Source organism: Lithobates pipiens, unplaced genomic scaffold (genome assembly GCF_037356315.1).
Source record: "Lithobates pipiens isolate NorthernLeopardFrog02 unplaced genomic scaffold, aLitPip1_a1.2 Scaffold_27, whole genome shotgun sequence".
NCBI classification, from domain to species: domain Eukaryota; kingdom Metazoa; phylum Chordata; class Amphibia; order Anura; family Ranidae; genus Lithobates; species Lithobates pipiens.
The window spans coordinates 223,974,669-223,993,240 of NW_027507788.1; the positions used below are offsets into that span (position 1 = coordinate 223,974,669).

General features: G+C 47.1%; 1 protein-coding gene across 5 annotated transcripts in view; it reads right to left on the reverse strand.

Annotated features, from left to right (window-relative positions):
* CHD5 (chromodomain helicase DNA binding protein 5) overlaps positions 1 to 18,572 on the reverse strand; it is a 279,954-nt gene that overhangs the window by 143,246 nt on the left and 118,136 nt on the right. For all 5 annotated transcript variants that reach the window (XM_077458298.1, XM_077458299.1, XM_077458297.1 and 2 more), the window contains exon 11: positions 15,546 to 15,757. In XM_077458298.1, the coding sequence (XP_077314424.1) occupies positions 15,546 to 15,757 (212 nt within the window). The remainder of the gene's footprint in view (positions 1 to 15,545; positions 15,758 to 18,572) is intronic.

Sequence of the window (18,572 nt, forward strand, 5' to 3'; positions counted from 1 at the left end):
AGAGAGAGAGAGAGAGAAGAGAGAGAGAGAGAGAATAGAGAGAAAGAGAGAGAGAAAGAGAGAGAATAGAGAGAGAATAGAGAGAGAGAATAGAGAGAGAGAATAGAGAGAATAGAGAGAGAGAATAGAGAGAGAGAATAGAGAGAGAGAGAATAGAGAGAGAGAGAATAGAGAGAGAGAGAATAGAGAGAGAAAAGAGAGAGAGAAAAGAGAGAGAGAGAGAGAGAGAGAGAATATTATATATTTTACATTATACATTTTATTTGTTTAAATAATGAGATTCTAAAATAGAATTCCTCATTTTCGGGGCTCCCGCAGACCGAATAGCTATATCTTAGGCTCTTTAATTGCAGTCTCCAATTTCAGATTTTAATCAGGTGTTTAACATTATTACAATGTTTAAGAGAATTTTTTTTTCTTCTTATAATCCTGTCACTCGGGCTCGTAGTAGTCACAACATTAATTTTCTGAAACGGCGTGTTGCCATGGTGACGAGCGCAGATGTAAAATCCCAAAGCAATTTCAATGAATATGAATGAAAATAATCCAGCACTTGCATTATTTTTATAGCTTCCTGCGATGACACAAAAAGTTTAAACTATTTGTTTAACTCAAAATATAAATATTATAATAAGGAAAAAAATGAAAAAAATAAAAAAATAAAAAAAAAAAGGTGCTGCGACAAGCAGACGGCCTTTTATTGTAGTAAAATCTGAATGGCTGGTTATGGCAAAGATCTATACATGTGGCCACTGGTTGGACAGAAATCAATTTAGCGGGGGGGGGGGGGGGGGGGTTCACACTAGTGCAGTGCGCTTTTAAACTGATTTTCAAATGCAATGTTGTAGTGCAGCTGCAGTGTGAACTGCTGCAATTTGGATACATTTTGAATGCACATTTTTACTACTGCAACTCATCTCTGCTGTCAGCAGCAGGGATGAGTCATTGGTTGTTAAGCAGCCAGCACCCACTGGCTTCCTAGCAACGATGAGTCATCCTTGCTGTCAGCAGGGATTCCCATTGACCGCAGAATGTAAACAAGATAGTCAGCATTGAAAAAAAAAAAAAAAGCTTGGGGATCTTCCTTTCAATCCATAGCAGGCTATTTGGGTCTGCTATTGATTTTAAGGGGGGCCCTATACCAAAAAATATAAAAAATAGGATGGGGTACTCCTGAAAATCCATACCAGACCCTTATCCAAGCATGCAGCCTGGCAGGTCAGGAAGGAAAGGGACGAGTGAGCGGCGTGTGAGTGATATCACCAGGTGACGCCCCACCCCCATGATGCCACTTGAAGACCCCACCCCATTACGCCACAGGGACAGAGTCACAGAGTGACAACACCAGGTGGCTCAGCCTCCTATGATGACACATGGTGCCACCCCCGAGAAACTGCCCCGCTGGGATCCCTGCTGCTGACAGCAGGGAGGAGTTATTACACCGGCTTCCTAACAACGATGAGTCATCCATGCTGTCGGTGGGGATTTCCCGCTGACATAAGAATGTATACAAGAGAGCTGGCATTGAAATAAAATAAAATAAAAAATAAAAAAACATGGGGGGGTCTTCTCGCTAATCCATAGCAGGCCTTTTAGGTCTGGTTAGGATTTTAGGGGGGAACCTAAATCCATACCAAACCCTTATCCAAGTATGCAGCCTGGCAGGCCGGTAAGCGGGGGAAAGAAGGTGCGAGAGCAGCGAATGAGTGACGTGACTGGGTGACCCGCTTCCCCATGCTGGCACTAGGAGACCCTATCCCTTGATGTCATTGGGGCGGGATCACCCTGTGAAATCACCAGGTGCCTCAGCCCTCTAGAACGACACATGCCGCACCTGAGAATATGCCCCCTGGGATCCCTGCTGCTGACATGCAGATGCCATTTTGATGCGTGTCCAGGTTTATGAATGTCAAATTCGCACTGAAGGCCTGGCTCGCGGTCCCAGCTCTAATTCATCCCAAAGGTGTTCTATGGGTTTGGAGTCAGGACAGTCAAGTTCCTCCACCCCAAACTCGCTCATCCGTGTCTTTATGGACCTTGCTTTGTACACTGGTGGGCAGTCATGTTGGAACAGGAAGGGGCCGTCCCCAAACTGTTCCCACAAAGTTGGGAGCATGAAATTGTCCAAAATGTCTTGGTATGCTGACACCTTAAGAGTTCCCTTCACTAGAAACTAAGGGGCCAAACCCAACACTATTTTAACCCTACGGACTAAGACTGGGATGCCATTAAAGTTCACGTGTGTGTAAAGGCAGGCGTCCCAATACTTTTGGCAATATCACGTATTTGATAGACCTTCCCCCCTACATCCTGAAACATCCCCCGCAGCAGCCAGGTGGAGAGGAGAGAAGCCAGCAGCACTACGGGATGGGGCAACATGGGGGGGGGGGGAATCCCGAGCAGTAGGGCAAATTGGCACCGCACATTAACGATTAGGGCGTGCCCGGGCACACCCCCTGTGCATGCCTATGGTCTACACCAGTGATGGCGAACCTTGGCACCCCAGATGTTTTGGAACTACATTTCCCATGATGCTCATGCACTCTGCAGTGTAGTTGAGCATCATGGGAAATGTAGTTCCAAAACATCTGGGGTGCCAAGGTTCGCCATCACTGGTCTACACCTATGAACTTTGGCCAAAGCTGCGCTGTTTCTCTATTCTACAGGCACCCTTTATCTGTATAGACGTTTTTTGATAAAGGTGAACTAACCCTTTAAGGCGTGTAACTTCAATGCAAAGAGCTGAGCCCGGCCTTGCTGGCACGCGGGTTCTCACCGGTAGCTTCTGCTTCGGCAGAGAGGCCAACAGAGAAGATTATTTTATTTACATTTTTTTTTTTTATGTGATAGCAAACACCTCGTGGTGCATGAACTTAGATTGTGCTTTTACTTTTAGAGGTTTAAAATGTTGGGGACAGATAATCGCTGCAGCAATAACTCAAAAAAAAAAAAAAAAAATGTGTGCGCGGCGAAAACATATTATACTTCCCGTTTTGCCCTTTTAAACGAGTATTTACAGATTCATCCGGCTTGCAATAAAGAGATGAGCTAATCAGTTTAAAACCCGGGGAAGGCAGGCTGGATGGTGGGGGGGGAGTTATCATTCTGAGCACACATGCAATTCGAGCCGAGATATATTGTAACCGAAATGTACCATTTGAAAATGGGAACACGAAAACCCATTATGATAAGTGCTGGAGCCGCCTGAACCGATCTGATGGCTGCGACGTGGGCAGCCTGGTGCAGTCACCAGATAGTGATGTCATCCCCGGGAGTCTTGGAAACCTCTCGCATCTACACGCATCTATGTGTATTAATGCAGAGATGGGATTTGCTGGTTTTGCAGCAGGAGAAACATGGAAGCATTTCAGATTTCAAAGTAACTTTATCACTGGTTTAAAAATAAAAATAAAAAAAAAATGCTAGAAAAGCACAACCTGTACAAGAAAAGGTTTTGTACCCAGACTGACAGACAGCGCAGCCAGGTGGTTTTTTTTTAAATTTAGAAATACCACCATGGCAGCTTAGCTGCATGGTCACCATCGATCCTGGATCACCCTGGTCCCTCTGTTTCCTGTGACTTCCCACTAGAGCTGCATGATTCTGGGCCAAATGAGAATCATGATTTTTTTTTTTTTTGCTTAGAGTAAAAAGATCACGATTCTCGCAACGTAAAATCCGGCGGTCCTGGAGGCCTTTTTTGCCAGGGTGGAAGCGGTGTGCAGGCGCAAGAAGGGTAAAAAAAATGCCCCTCCCCCAACGTCTTCTGGGGAAAGCTCTGATTCAGACTCTGGCCCCGCTGTGACAGGCGGCCCCTGTTCCGATGTTTCAGAGGATGTGGACCAGGACCATTCAGACAGTGAGGATGACTCCGTGTCCGGATCAGCGCAGGAAAAGGCGCTTGTAGGAGCACTTATCACAGCAGTGCGGGATACCCTAAAGTTTGAGGATATGGCGTGGGCATCTGCAGAGGTGTCGGTTGTTTTCGGGTCCCACAAGCTGGCCCGCACTGCTAAGGTGTTTCCTTACCCAACTTATTTTGATAATTTTATTTACAAGGAGTGGGGAAAACCGCAGTGGCCTTTTCAGTCCCGAGACGGATGGCGGTGCGTTACCCCTTTGAGGAGTTTCCTGAAGAAACGAACATCTCCTCCGATTGTTGACCCCCCGGTATCCAGGTTAAATAAGGTAACCATGATTCCGGTGGAAGGGACTCCTGCTTTAAAGGACCCTGATGACAGAAGGGCCGAGGCGGTTGCCCAGTCCTGGTTTACGGTGGTGTGGTCAGAATTGTGGCCAGTGTTAGCCAGGGCCCTGTTGTCACAGACGCCTACTGAATGGGCTAAGTTGTTGCACCGTGAGTTGGAGAAGCAACAGGCTTCCATGGTCTGCGTGGAACTGGCAGACCAGTCGGTGCAGGGCTTGTAGTATGTCTGTGATGCGGCCTTAGATACGGCCCCTTTGCTTTCTAGAGCCTCAGTATCAGCTGTGGTGCTACGTCGCCTGATTTGGCTAAAAGGCTGGTCTGCAGACCAGGCATCTAAGAAAGCACTGGTGGATTTGCCCTTCCAGAGGGAGAGGCTGTTTGGAGCCTCGGATGACATTATTAAGAATGTTACTGGGGGAAAGAGTACTTTGCTCCCACAGTTCAGGAAGGGTAAGGAGCCACGCCGTAGGCAAGGGCCCTCCTTTTCCACTCACGAGCAGATTTTATGTCCACCCGGGTCGGCAGATGAGCGTTCCCAGTCCAACAAGGTGCCCGCTGAGGGACAAAAGCTTCCCTGGTTTCGCAAGCCAAACAAGCCTGCGGGGCAAATCTGTTGCTGCATGAAGGTTTGGCCCCGCCAACTCTCGGGTGGGGGGGGGGGGGGGTCGCCTTCAAGAGTTTGCAGCCCAGTGGACCACCCTCCTTTCCGACCATGGGTCTGCCAACTGGTTTCATCGGGATACAAGATAGAGTTTCTTTCTTGTCCGTCACACAGATTTTTTCCCTCCAACCTTCATCTTCTTCCGGCTAGTCGGGAAGCATTGTTTGGGGCAGTACAGGATCTGCTGTTGTGCAGGGTGTTAGTACTGTTGCCGACGCCAGAAAGGTTTCAGGGATTCTACTCCAATCTGTTTGTAGTCCCAAAGAAGGAAGGGGTCCGTCCGGTCCTGGACCTCAAGGCCCTCAACGGCTTTGTGAAAGTACAAAGGTTCAGGATGGAATCAGTTCGCTCAGTAGTCGCTGCACTCCATCTGGGGGATTTCTTGGCATCCTTGGACATCAAGGACGCATACATGCATGTCTCCATATGCATCAGGCATCAGAGGTTTCTATGATTTGCGGTCGGTGACAGGAGCACTATCAATTTGTAGCTCTCCTTTGGGACTGTGACATCATAAGGGACACTATCAAATTGTAGCTCTCCCTTTTGGCCTGGCGGCGGGCCTTCACCAAGGTGCTAGCCCCAATTCTGGCATTGCTAAGGCAACGAGGGATCACAATTGTGGGTTACCTGGATGACCTGTTGCAGAGCGGACACGGGCACAGACCGCAGTTCTCTATGGGGTGATCGAATGGAAATGGACTGCATGACGATGTATGGCGAACTTATCCTCACATGGCTAATTTCTATCGGATCAGATGCTGGCAGGTGACAGCGGACATCCGCCAGCCTCATAGGGAAACAATGGGTGATCCGATCGGGACTGCCTGTAAAATGGAACAGGTGGACCTGATTGGTCCATCCGGGTTGAATGGGGGCCTAATTCTTGTTGTTTTTGCTTTGTTATAATTATGCAGTTATGTAGGATATGTTGCTCCCCTATACCCAGCCCATATCATATTATTACCAAGAGAAACACAGGAATAACCTCCAATGAAAGGGAGACTTTCGTCAGACAACGATACTCCTAAAATGCATATAAAAAAAAAAGATACATTTTATTGAACAACGTGATAAAAATATAGATAATGTGGGTAATTAAAAGAATGGCTTAGAGCTGCAACTAACGATTATTTCCATAACCGATTAGTTGGCCGATTATTGTTTTGAATAACCACTTCCTTACTGGGCGCTTAAATCTCCCTCCTGCCCAGACCAATTTTCAGCTTTCCGCGATGACACACTTTGAATGACAATTACGCGGTCATACAACACTGCACCCAAATGATAATACTATACACTGACACTGTACTAATGACACTGGCTGGGAAGGGGTTAACATCTAGGGCAGTGATGGTGAACCTTGGCGCCCCAGATGTTTTGGAACTACATTTCCCATGATGCTCCACTACATTGCAGAGTGCCAGAGCATCATGGGAAATGTAGTTCCAAAACATCTGGGGTGCCAAGATTCACCATCACTGATCTAGGGGAAATCAAGGCGTACATTTGTTCGGCACAACTTTGTGCCGGACAAATGTATGCATGCTGCATTTACTCACAGATCTGGCTGTTTTTGCTCCCTGAACTCAGATTTGATTTCAGGGAGTAGAAACAGCAAGATCCTTGTGCACAGAGTTCTATGCGTTTGCAAACACTGTGACTGGCCACAGCTGATCAGCAGGTTTCAGCCAAAAATCATTGGCTGAAATCTGCTGATAAACTCATGTTGTGCCCAATCACAGCACAGGTCAGCAGGGGACACGCACAAGCACACCCCAAACCCGGAAGAAAGGCCACGTTGTACAGGTACATCGCCTTGCCTGGCTGTGTCGCCCGTCCACAGTAGATGTACTGCGTGTGGTGCAGCAAGTGGTTAAAAAAAATAAACAAACACATAAAGGATGCATTTCGATCTGCACTCACTCGTATGTCATATTAGGTCACAGCGGCTGTGTCTGTGCAGCCACATGTCCCAAAATAAATAAATGGGCTTCCAGCATGGGGATGCACGCAACCAGGACTGAGTCACTTTCGGGCCCTACCTTCTATACATTACTTCAAACAGAATAAAATGATACATAACTGCCAAGGTGGAACGCAAACACCGCGGACGGCAAGTGACGTTGTGGCCAAAGAGATGACGCGTTTCACAGCAGCTGCTGTTTCATCCGATCAAGCTGACCATTCACAAAGTCAGATATATATATACATATACACACACATGCTCAAGGGAAGTGGCCGGATGTGCGGAAACAACCATATACACAGCAAACAATGTATTCATTAAAAATGAACTAGGAGATTAATAAAAGCAATAAAAATGGATAAAGTGATAATTAAATTGTAAGGAATATGAAGATATTTAAAACGTAAACTGGCGGGGCCCATGGGCTTGAGCCCAGTCAAGCTCAATGGTAATTCCGGCCCTACATGCAACACCTGTTCATCTCTGTGAAAACACGGGGGCCCCCCGTAAAGTGCCTCATGTGAATGGACCCTTAGTGTGACGGGCAATTTCCTCAAGGAGGTACGAAGACATTATTGTTATGTTTCCTGCAAACAAAGGAAGTAAAAAAAGTGTAATAGGATAGTAAAGTACATCCAATGCAATAAAAAAAAGGAATACACCGGAGTATACACTTCCATGGTTTTACAATTGTCTGTTCATTTATTTCTGGTAGGTGATTAATGAGTTTTAAAATGACCAGCAATTTTGGGGTCAATTACCAGCAGAGCTTAGAGAAATGAAAATCAATTATTGTTCTGACTTTTTTTTTTTTAAACAGGCCCCAACATGGGGCCTGTTATACTGATATACACTGATATATTTCACGAATAAGGAGAACAGATTTTCTGGTAAAACTCAGTGTTATAAAAACAAAAAAACTGCCTGAAGGAAGGAAGGCCTTTTGCAACCAAAAATAATCCTCCTTTTAATGGCTTTAGTGAATATGGTGGTGTAAATACAGTCATACCACATTTTTTTTTGTAGATAAAGGGTTCCCAACTACCGGACTGCCCCCCCCCCCCCTCCCCGTTGTGGGCCTCCAGCCAGCTGCAGTTCCCCAAATCTTCCACATTGCCACTCAAACTCCTTCCGCCGTGCCTTCTCAGGCTCTCTGGAAGCCCTCAGCTCCCATAATGTCTCCCAAACTTCTACAGTGCCACCTAGGCCCCTGCAGTGCCCACTAGCTTGCTGAAGAGCTTCCAGACCCTCACAGTGCCCCCCAACAGTGTTCCACTGTGCCCCCTATTCTCCTGTAGTACCCTCCAGTCTCCCACAGTGCCCCTGCAAATACCCCAGTCACCTCCTAGCCTCCTGGAGTGACCCCAGCCACCTCCAGAGATCCCAGCCCCCAGAAATGCCCCCAACTACTTTTAAAAACCTGACCCCCTACAAGGCCACCAAGTCTTCTACAGAGTCCCCTAACCTCCTCGAGCACCCCCTATCAGTGTCCCCCAAACTCCCGCAGTGGCACTCAGCCCCCTGCAGTGCTCACTGGCTTGCTGCAGAGCTTGCAGCCCTCCACAGTAGCCCCCACCTGCAAATGTGTTACACAGTGCCCCCCTATTCTCCTGTAGTGTCCCTGCAAATACCCCACAATCCTGGAGAGATCCCAGCCCCCAGCTACTTTCAAAAATCTCAACTCCCTACATGGCCACCAAGTCTTTTACCAAGTCCCCCAACCTTCTCAAGCTGCCCTATCAGTGTCCCCCAACCTCCCACAATGGCTCCCAGCCCCCTGCAGTGCCCACTAGCTTGATGCAGAGCTTCGAACCCTGCACAGTGCCCCCCACCCCCTAACAGTGTTACACAGTGTCCCCTATTCTCCTGTAGTGCCCTCCAGTCTCCCACAGTGTCCCTGCAATTCTCCAGCCTCCTGGAGAGACCCCGGCCCCCACAAATGCCCCCAGCTACTTTCAAAAACCACAACCCCTTTCAAGGCCACCAAGTCTTCTACAGAGTCCCACAACCTCTTGAGACCCCCATCAGTGTCCTCCAACCTCCCACAGTGTCACCCACCCCCCCCCCCCCTACAGTGCTAGCTTGCTGCAGAGCTTTCAGCCCCCACTTCCCTACTGGTGCCTGGAACCTCCAACAGCGTTCCACAGTGCCCCTATTTTTTTTCTGCAGTGCCCTCCTGTCCCCCACAGTGCACCTGCAAAGACCCCAGCCCCAACAGATGCCCCCAACTACTTTCAAAAACCTCAATCCCTACAAGGCCACCAAGTCTTCTACAGAGTCCTGCTGCTGCGCCCATTGACACAGACAGCAGGACTCGGCCCCGCCCCCCTGGATTAGATTGTCAGATTGCCAATGGCTGCACTGCTATCAATTTATCCAATGAGGACCCGGGACAGCGGCTGGAGCTACTGTGCTGGTCCCAGTCGATGGAACGATCAGGGAGGGGGGGGGGGGGGGGGGTGGTGCAGAAGGTTTTTAACCTTAATACATTAAGACGAAAAACCTTTGAAGGTTTACAACCCCTTTAAAAGTGAGACAAAAATTATTCTTTTTTTTCAAACACTTTGAAAAATAAGCCCAGCAGTGAGCGCGTGGCGGGTTTCCGGCGGCCCCCCGATCTCAAAGTGGCGTCTTTCCAATATTTCCACACAGCCAGCCGGAGGACTGAGCATCGTAAAGATGCTTTATGTTCAGTCTGTGCCACATCTCACCACCAAGGTCAGCTCACGCTTTGCGGCTGTAAATAATGTATAAGGGAAAATATTTTTTATTTATAAGTTAAGGAGCGAGACTAACTCCAAGTGGGCAGCAATATTGTTTTTGAAATATATCGGTTCAAATATATTACACCGCAAAAAACATGAATAAAACTCAGCGGTGAGAAACAGACGTACCGCGCGTCTGATAGAGCAACGCTTTAAAAGGAAATAGTTTACCTATGCAGGATTTTGTCCTGGATAAGAGGTTTTCATCTTGTTTTGTTTTTTTTGGTTTTGTTTTGCCAGATAGATTAACCACTTGCCGACCGCCGCACGCCGATATACGGCCGGCACAATGGCAGCGGTGGGCAAATGGGCGTACCTGTACTTCCCTCTTTAACTGGCAGTGCTAGCGGGGGGGACGGGTGCGTGGCCGCGCCCGTGGACTAGATGTCCACCGGTGTCCCACAATCACATCACCGAGTAAGGCCAAGTAAATAGATACCTAACATGTCATGCTTTGAAATTGCACACTCGTGGAATGGCGACAAATTACGGTACCTAAAAATCTCTATAGACAAGGTTTTAACAAAATGTAATGCTTACCAGGTTAGAGTTACAGAGGAGGTCTTTAGCTAGAATTATCGCTCTCACGCTAACGATCGCGGTGATACCGCACATGTGTGATCTGAACATCATTTACATATGCGGGCGCGACTTACATGTGTATTTTCTTTGCTGCGTGAGCTTACGGGGACGGGGGCGCTTTTTTTTTATTATTATTTTATTTACATTGTTACTTTTATTGCGGTCACAAGGAATGTAAACATCCCTTGTGACAGTAATAGGTGGTGACAGGTACTCTTAGCCCTTGTACACGCGGTTGGACATTCCGATGGATAATGTCCGATCAGACCGTGTTGTCGGATAATCCGACAGTGTGTGGTCTCCATCGGAGTATTCCGACGGACCAAGTTTTCCAGCTGGGCTATAAAACTTTCCGACAACATGCTCCGATCGGACAAAGAGTGTAGAGAATTCCGATCGGGCAAAGTGCCACGCATGCTCAGATCAAATTCCTAGACCAAAGCTATTGGGTACTAGCCTGAACGTAGTCCCGTCGTAACGAAATTACGTCACCACGTTCTGAACGATCGGATTTTCCAACAACTTTGTCTGACCGTGTGTATGCAACAGTTTCGGACAAAATCCGTCAGACAAAATCCAACGGATTTTGTTGTCAGAATGTCGGACCGTGTGTACAAGGGCTTAGTCCTCCCATCCCTCCATAAAAAGATCCCACATCCCTCCTTTGCCCTTCAAAGTATTCAGATCGCCAAAAAGCGGCGATTCTGAATATTGTCATTTTAAAAAAATCTGCCCCACTGGCAGTCGAGTAAACTGGAAGTCGCGTTGCGATGTCACTTCCGTGTCTTTACATAGGAGACTGTAAAAAAGCGGCTTCCGTCTTTGTTTCAGTTTTACTCTAGCCGGCAGAAAGTGCCGGATCACAGATCAGGTCTCCCGGTGGGACGGGAGGCCCGGGGAGAGCGGCGGAAGGCGGGGGGGGGGGGGGGGGTAGTCACCCCCTCCTGTTCACTTGGGATAACAGCCCAGCAGCTTTGAGCCGCATTGGTTGTTATCCCTGAAGAGCCGATCGGCCGCTCTAAACAACGATATCGGGGTGACGCCTGCAGCTGCATATCACCCCGGTATAACCCCTGAAAGCGGAGGATGCAAATGTGTGTACGGCCGGCGCCAAGGGGTTAAAAGCCTCTAATTCTCCTCAGTTTTGAGGCGATTGTGAAATATGGCCTTAGAATACCTCTGTGGCAGGGGCGGACTGACCATTCGGGCACTCGGGACTGCCCGAGGGCCCCATGACACTAAGGGGCCCCGTCAGGGTTGCCAGCCTCAATAAAACAAGGGACAGTATGTAAAAATCTGTGTTTTTTAGAAAAAAAATCTCAAGATTATAGCTGCCCCGCCTCTCCAGTACCTTTTCAGTGTGTGTGTGTATATATATATATATGTATTCTGCGTGTGTATACTGTGTGTGTATAATGTATGTGTCTGTATGCTGTGTGGCCCCATAATCTATTGCCTGGGGGCCCCATAATCTCCTCCTATTGCCCGGGAGCCCCATGAGTTGTCAGACTGCCCCCTGCTCTGTGGTTTACATACATGTGCACACCCTGTGTTCACGTTTGCATTTGCTGGTGTGCGCAGGGCAATGGAGGTTATGGGTACATTTTTTTTTTTAATACATTTTCTTATAATTTTTCTTTTTTTTACTTACAAATTTTTATTTATTGAAAAGAGCTGTATGGATTTTTTTTTTTTAAGACTCACACTCTACAGCACCCCGAACACTGAGAACCGAGCAATCAAACCTCGCCCATCGCTCAGTTCTCACAGCTCCATCCATGAGCAGAGAGCTGCTGACTGTCAATCCTGCCCCCCCCCCCGCACTCTGGAGTGCTGGGCTGTGGAGGGGCAGAAGAGGCCACCTCAGGCTATCAGCGGCTCACTGAGAGGCTGATCCGGGTGCTGGTCCAAGCTTATGGGTGGATCCCGACTCCATGGTCATGATTACGCCTGAACCTGGACTGACTATGTGAAATCAGCAGACAGCGGACTTCAGACAGCCGGCTAAAAAAAACGAGTGCAAAACGAACTGCACTCCTGTGATCCATAGGGGGAGGAGTACAAGCTTTGACCGTTTCGCAACCGCCTCACGCAGATATACTGTGGCAGAAGGGCACATACAGGCAGAATCACATACCTGTACGTTGCCCTTTAAGAGGCGGGTTACCGGGAACTTCGTGAGCGTGATCACGGGTCCCACAGACTCGATGTCCGCGGGGATACTCGCGATCATCTCACAGAGAGGAAGAACAGGGAAATGCTGATGTAAACAAGCATCTCCCTGTTCTGCCTAGTGACAGTGTCACTGATCACAGCTCCCTGTAATCGGGAGCTATGACCAGTGATGTGTCACACACAGCCCCTCCCCCTCACAGTTAGAACACATCCCTAGGACACACTTAACCCCTGCAGAGTCACCTACTGGTTAACCCCTTCACTGCCAGTCACATTTACACAGAAATCAATGCATTTTTAATTGCACTGATCGCTGTATAAATGAATAATAAATTGTGCCAAAAGTGTCCGATCTGTCTGCCATAATGTCGCAGTCCCAATAAAAAAAGAAGAAAAAAAAAAAAAGAGATTATTAATAAAAATGCCATAAAACTATCCCCTATTTTGTAGATGTTATAACTTTTGCACAAACCAAACGCTTACTGCATTTTTCTTTTACCAAAAATATGTAGAAAAATACGTATCGGCCTAAACTGAGGGGAAGAAAAAAAAAATATATTTTTTGGGGATATTTATTATAGCAAAAAGTAAAAAATAATGTGTTTTTTTTTTTTTAAATCGTCGCTATTTTTTTTGTTTATATCGCAAAAAATAAAAAACGCAGGGGTGATCAAATACCACCAAAAGAAAGCTCTATTTGTGGGGAAAAAAAGGGACGTCAATTTTGTTTGGGAGGCCACGTTGCACGACCGCACGATTGTCAGTTAAAGCGATGCAGTGCCGAATTAGGGCTGGCTGGTGTGAATTGTAGTGGCAGTGCAGAAAGCCATGAATAGCTGCGGCCGCCACCGTCCTGCCATTATAGTGAACGGGGGCCGGCTGCTGCACCTGCCCACCAAGAGCTGCAGAAGGAACTGCTTGCTCCTATTCACTCCGGCCCTAATCGCCAGTGTGTATACCTCCCAAACTTTTAGAGATGGGAATGAGGGACGCCTATCAGCAAAAGTATGCAGGCATAGGACACGCCCCTTGCCCCACCCCCTTAAAGGAGAATTGTACAAGTAAAAATATAAAGATTGGTTCAACCCAAAAGTGCATTTTTTTTTTAAATAAATATTTTTATTGGTGTTAAAGCACATACAAACAAATAACAGAACACAGTATAAAGGTATAGTAGTGACTGTGACCTGGAAGCATAGGTTGAGATCCTCACCAAAAGTGCATTTTTACCACTACTCATTTATATCGGCTTTTGGAATTTACAAATGCAGACATTTAGAAATCAGATGAAGTGTTTTTCAGAGATAAACCTTTTTTGATTGATAACAAGTGCATTTTATATACATCTATATAGATCAGTCCAAAATGAGGGACAAATGAGGAGGAATGGGGGACAGAAGGACATTCAGGGCCGTCTTTAAGGCAGGGCAAAATGGGCAGCTGCCCTGGGCCCTGTCATTGTTGTGGGGCCCAAAGCAGCTGCTTCATACTTGCCAACTATCCTGGTTTAAATTCCCTCGCCCCCCTGAGGTTTTCGTCCTGTGCTGTGTCCCGATATCTCAGTGTGAAGTTCTGTTACTAATGCTGCCCAGCTCTGCCCTATTGTGTACAGATGACTCACCTGCAGACCCTGTGTTTACATGTAAAATTACCGGCATTTAGACGTAAATAGCGGCGGCATTGATATGTATATCATGCCCCTCTGAGGTCATATCCACAGTAATCTCTAGGAACCAATCAACAAGCAGAAATCGTGTGCTGTAACCTCTAGCAACTAACCAGTGAGCTGTAATGTGTTCTGTAACCTCTAGCAACCAGTCAGTGAGCGGTAATGATACACTGTAACCTCTGACAACCAATCGCAATAGCTGACTGATCTGATTCAGTAAACTGATGTTAAAGGGGTTGTAAAGGTAAATGTTTTTTCACCTTAATGCATTCTATGCATTAATGTCTATCTGACAAACATCTGACAGTGCCTGCGCCCCCATTCCCCCGTTTTACTTACCTGACCCCTCGAAAAATCCTCGCCCCAGACGTCCTCTTCACCACTCAACCTGGCCGCTGATTGGCTGGACTGGATGGACGGAAAGCAGCGCAGCCATTGGCTCGTGCTGCTGTCAATCACATCCACTGACGCGGAGCGCCGGGGGGCGGGGCAGTGTGATACAGCGAGCGGCTATAGCCGCCGGCTGTATCACGGGAGCGCGCCCGCAGGTGCTTCTCACCATGCGAGGGAGCTCGCATTCACATGAGAAGTACCTGCGGGAGGAAGCCGAGACAGCCGCAGAGGGACCCCAGAAGACCAGGTTCGGGGCCACTCTGTGCAAAACGAGCTGCACAATGGAGGTAAGTATAACATGTTTTTTATTAAAAAAAAAAAAAAAAAAAAAATTACTTTACAATCCCTTTAAGTCTAGCTGCTATTTATTGTATGTCCCAGATCATGTGGGGAGCGAAACTGCATGGGGGGGGGGCCTCAAGAAAAGTTTTGCCCAGAGTCCAATCAATATTAAAGACGTCCCTGAGGACATTGCTGCAAATCAGGGATAGTTGGAAGCTATGAGTGTGAGTGTAGCCTTATGGAGACATCAGGGGTCTATTAGATCTCTGATGTCTCCCTTGCCCTCCACAGCAGGGGTTTAGGATATAACACGCCCAGGGGTGGACTGACAACTCATGGGGCCCCCAGGCAATAGGAGATTTTGGGGCCCCCAGGCAATAGGAGATTTTGGGGCCACACAGCATACACAAACACACATACACACAGTATACAATCACACATACATGTAGACAGTATACACAGACATGTTTCTATTGGCTGAGAAGGTACTGGAGAGGTGGGACAGCTATAATCTCAGGATTTTTAGACCAAAAGGATGTCGGTAAGGGACATTTCAGAGGCAGATGTAAAAAAAAAAAAAAAAAAAAAAACGCAGATTTTTATATACTGTTTCCTGCTTTTACTGAGACTGGCAACCCTCATGGGGCCCCCTATAGGCGCGGGGCCCTCGGGCAGTGCCCTAGTGGCTGAATGGTCAGTCCGCCCCTGAACACGCCCATGTTTTACATTTTTGTTAAGATTGTACATCATCACCAAAGTCATTCTGTCCTAAGGAAATAATAAGCAATAGGCAGAAGGATGGAGCTTCACCACTAGATCCACCACCACCCCCAGTCTCCTACCTGTGGTTCATTAGCCGATGTATCATCATCCACTCTGGCTTTATCCCGTAGCGATAATACTTCTCTTCCATTTTTGCATACTGTGGGTCTTTGTTTTTTCTTTTCTCACTCTTGCTGTCCTCGTCCCCCGACCCGTAGTCAAAGGGCGGCGGGTCATCCATATCGTTCTTTCTTTGGTAATTTCGGAACATAACTGTGTGGTAGAGCTCCAGCTGAAAACACCAAAACACGCCCATTAAGACTACCAAATATTAAATCTGTGGAAAGGATTATACGGCTACACTGGGATCTTCAAGTACAATGGGATAGATACTGCACAGCTTTATTAAAAATAAGGAATTAAAGAGGGATTCCTTTTCAGGAAAAACTTAGTGGAACCACTGATTGCGAGTAACGCGGCTAACGAGCGTTTTTTGCAATATTAGCTATTTATTTTTAAATCCTGACTCGGTTTGCGAGTGTTGTCTCAAGCCTCTGCGGTGTGCAGTACCGCATTTGGCCAGAAGTGCGGTGGCGCTGGGGGCTCCTAGAAACATTGGGAAATACTCAGTTCCCAAGCGGTCTCAGAGTATTTCCAAGTCTCTCTGGCGCCACCCGCACACTTCTGGTCACATGCGGTATTGCATGCGATAGAAAACGTGAAACAAATTATCTTTGTTTGCATTGACTTCTATGGGGAAAATCACTTTGATATGCAAGTGCTTTGGATTTCAAGCATTCTTCTGGAACGGATTATGTTCTTAATCCAAGGTACTACTGTATTCAGGACTTTTTAAAAACTGTATTTACTAAAATGCTCCGATTACTCAAATTTACATCCCAGCTGAATGAGTCGTGCTCGTAATCCAAGGTTCCACTGTATACTGACATGTACACCCATTCCTTCAACTCTGATAAAACGCGTCAATGTTTTTAAGCTGCCTTCCTTGTACTTAGCTACCAAGTTCCCTCTCCTTTTACTCGGGGGTGTTATTATTCAGCTCGCTGAGCTCCCTGTTTAAAAGGCAATGTATAGTATTTTCTTTACTAAATTAGAACTATAAGCAACACTACCCCCCCCCCCATTTTAAATAGTGTAATAAAGGAATTATAACCCCTGTCAGATATTTATTTGCCATCTGTGTCCCACTGGGGAGATATACCTTCCCTTCCTATCTCATAGCCAAAACAGGAAGTGAGAGGAAATCCCTGCAAATTAAGGGAATTCCTTGGGGACCCCCCCAGGTCACCAGTACTAGTGTCCCTATTAAAAGATATCCCCTCTATTACTTCTCTGGGGACAACCCACAATTTGGTATTTCTTTTACTTTCAATGATAATGGTAAACAGGAGAAATAGTGAGGAGGGAGCACAGATAGCACAAAAAACTGACAGGGGGTCCAATACCTCTACACAACATCCAAAATAAAATAAAAACACAAGTGTTCCTTTAGTTACACTTTAATCCACAAGACTACATTGTTTCTATTATTAATTTCATTTTAGTAGCAAGGTAAATAGTTTATATGGGCCAGCAGGAGGCTCACAGCACCCGACCATAGTAAACTGAAAGCTCAGATTGCGAGTAACGCAGTTTACAAGCGTTTCGCAATACGGGCTATTTAAAAAAAAAAAAAAAAAAGAAAAGTCCTGACTCGGGTGTGCAAGTGCTGTCTCTCAAGACGAGCGGGATTCAAGCCACCGGGGTGTGCAGTATCGCATTAGGCCAGAGGTGCGGGGACGTACTGCCACTCGAAAACGCTCGGGGACACCCTGTTCCCGAGTGTCTCCGGCGCACCCCAAACCATTGAATAAAAATTTGTTCAGCAGGGACCAGTCAAGATTCGATCCATCTATAGGCAGGCTGATTGTACAATCCATTGATCAACTTGGGCACAACCAGCCTGTCAATTTTTTTTTAGATGCAATTACTGGCAGCGGCTATAGCAGGTAGCAGTAATCATTGTGTTCTGTCAGACGGGAAGAGTCCCCCGCGACCCCCTCCTTCCCCGCCTGGCAGAACACAATAGTGCTGTGGGAGGCATTGGGGAATACAATCACCAGTCAGTGTTGATGAGGAAATTAAGCGGTTTTATTAGAAAGATAAGTCCACCAGGTCACATGCACTCCATTGGACTTAAAGCGGGATTCCACCCTAAAGTGGAACCTCCGCTAATCGGATCCCTCCCCCCCTCCGGTGTCACAATTGACACCTTTCAGGGGGGAGGGGGGTGGAGATACCTGTCAAAGACAGGTATTTACACCCACTTCCGGGCATAGACTCCCGTGGGAGTCTACGCCATCTCCTGCCCTGCCGCGCTGTCTGCTGGGACACACACGGGTCCCAGTGACAGCGCGGAGATTTCCTATTGCGCGACGCGACTTGCGCATGCGCAGTAGTGAAGTCGATTCGCTTCACTTCCTGATTCCCTCACCTAGAATGGTGACGGCAGCAGCCGAGGGCCGAGCGATCGATTGGCCTCGGCTGCCGGCATTGCTGGAACCCGGGACAGGTAAGTGTCCATTTATTAAAAGTCAGCAGCTGTAGTATTTATAGCTGCTGGCTTTTAATATTTTTTTTTTTTTTGGTGGAATCCCTCTTTAACTTGTATAACTCGTAACTTGTATAGTATTTTTGCCGCCAGTGTCCATCTGCGGTATAGCGCGGATGGTAGGATCTGCGCTATGGTAGGATGGTAGGATCCTGACGCACTTACAAACACATTTTTTCGACATGATCTAATTAACCCACCAGCATGTCTTTGGAGTGTGGGAGGAAACTGGAGTACCGGAGGAAACCCACGCAGGCACAGGGAGAACATGCAAACTCCAGGCAGGTAGTGTCGTGGTTGGGATTTGAACCAACAACCCTATTGCTGCTAGGTGAAAGTGCTAATCCATACACCACTGTGCTGCCTAGTAAACAAAAACATTTTCCAGAATGGCTGAATCCTGGAGTTGGTTACCAAGCTGGAGATGGGGGAGGGGGGGGGGGGGGACACTTTCCTGCAGGTCCACTTTACAAAGAAAAAAAAAAAAAAAGTCTCA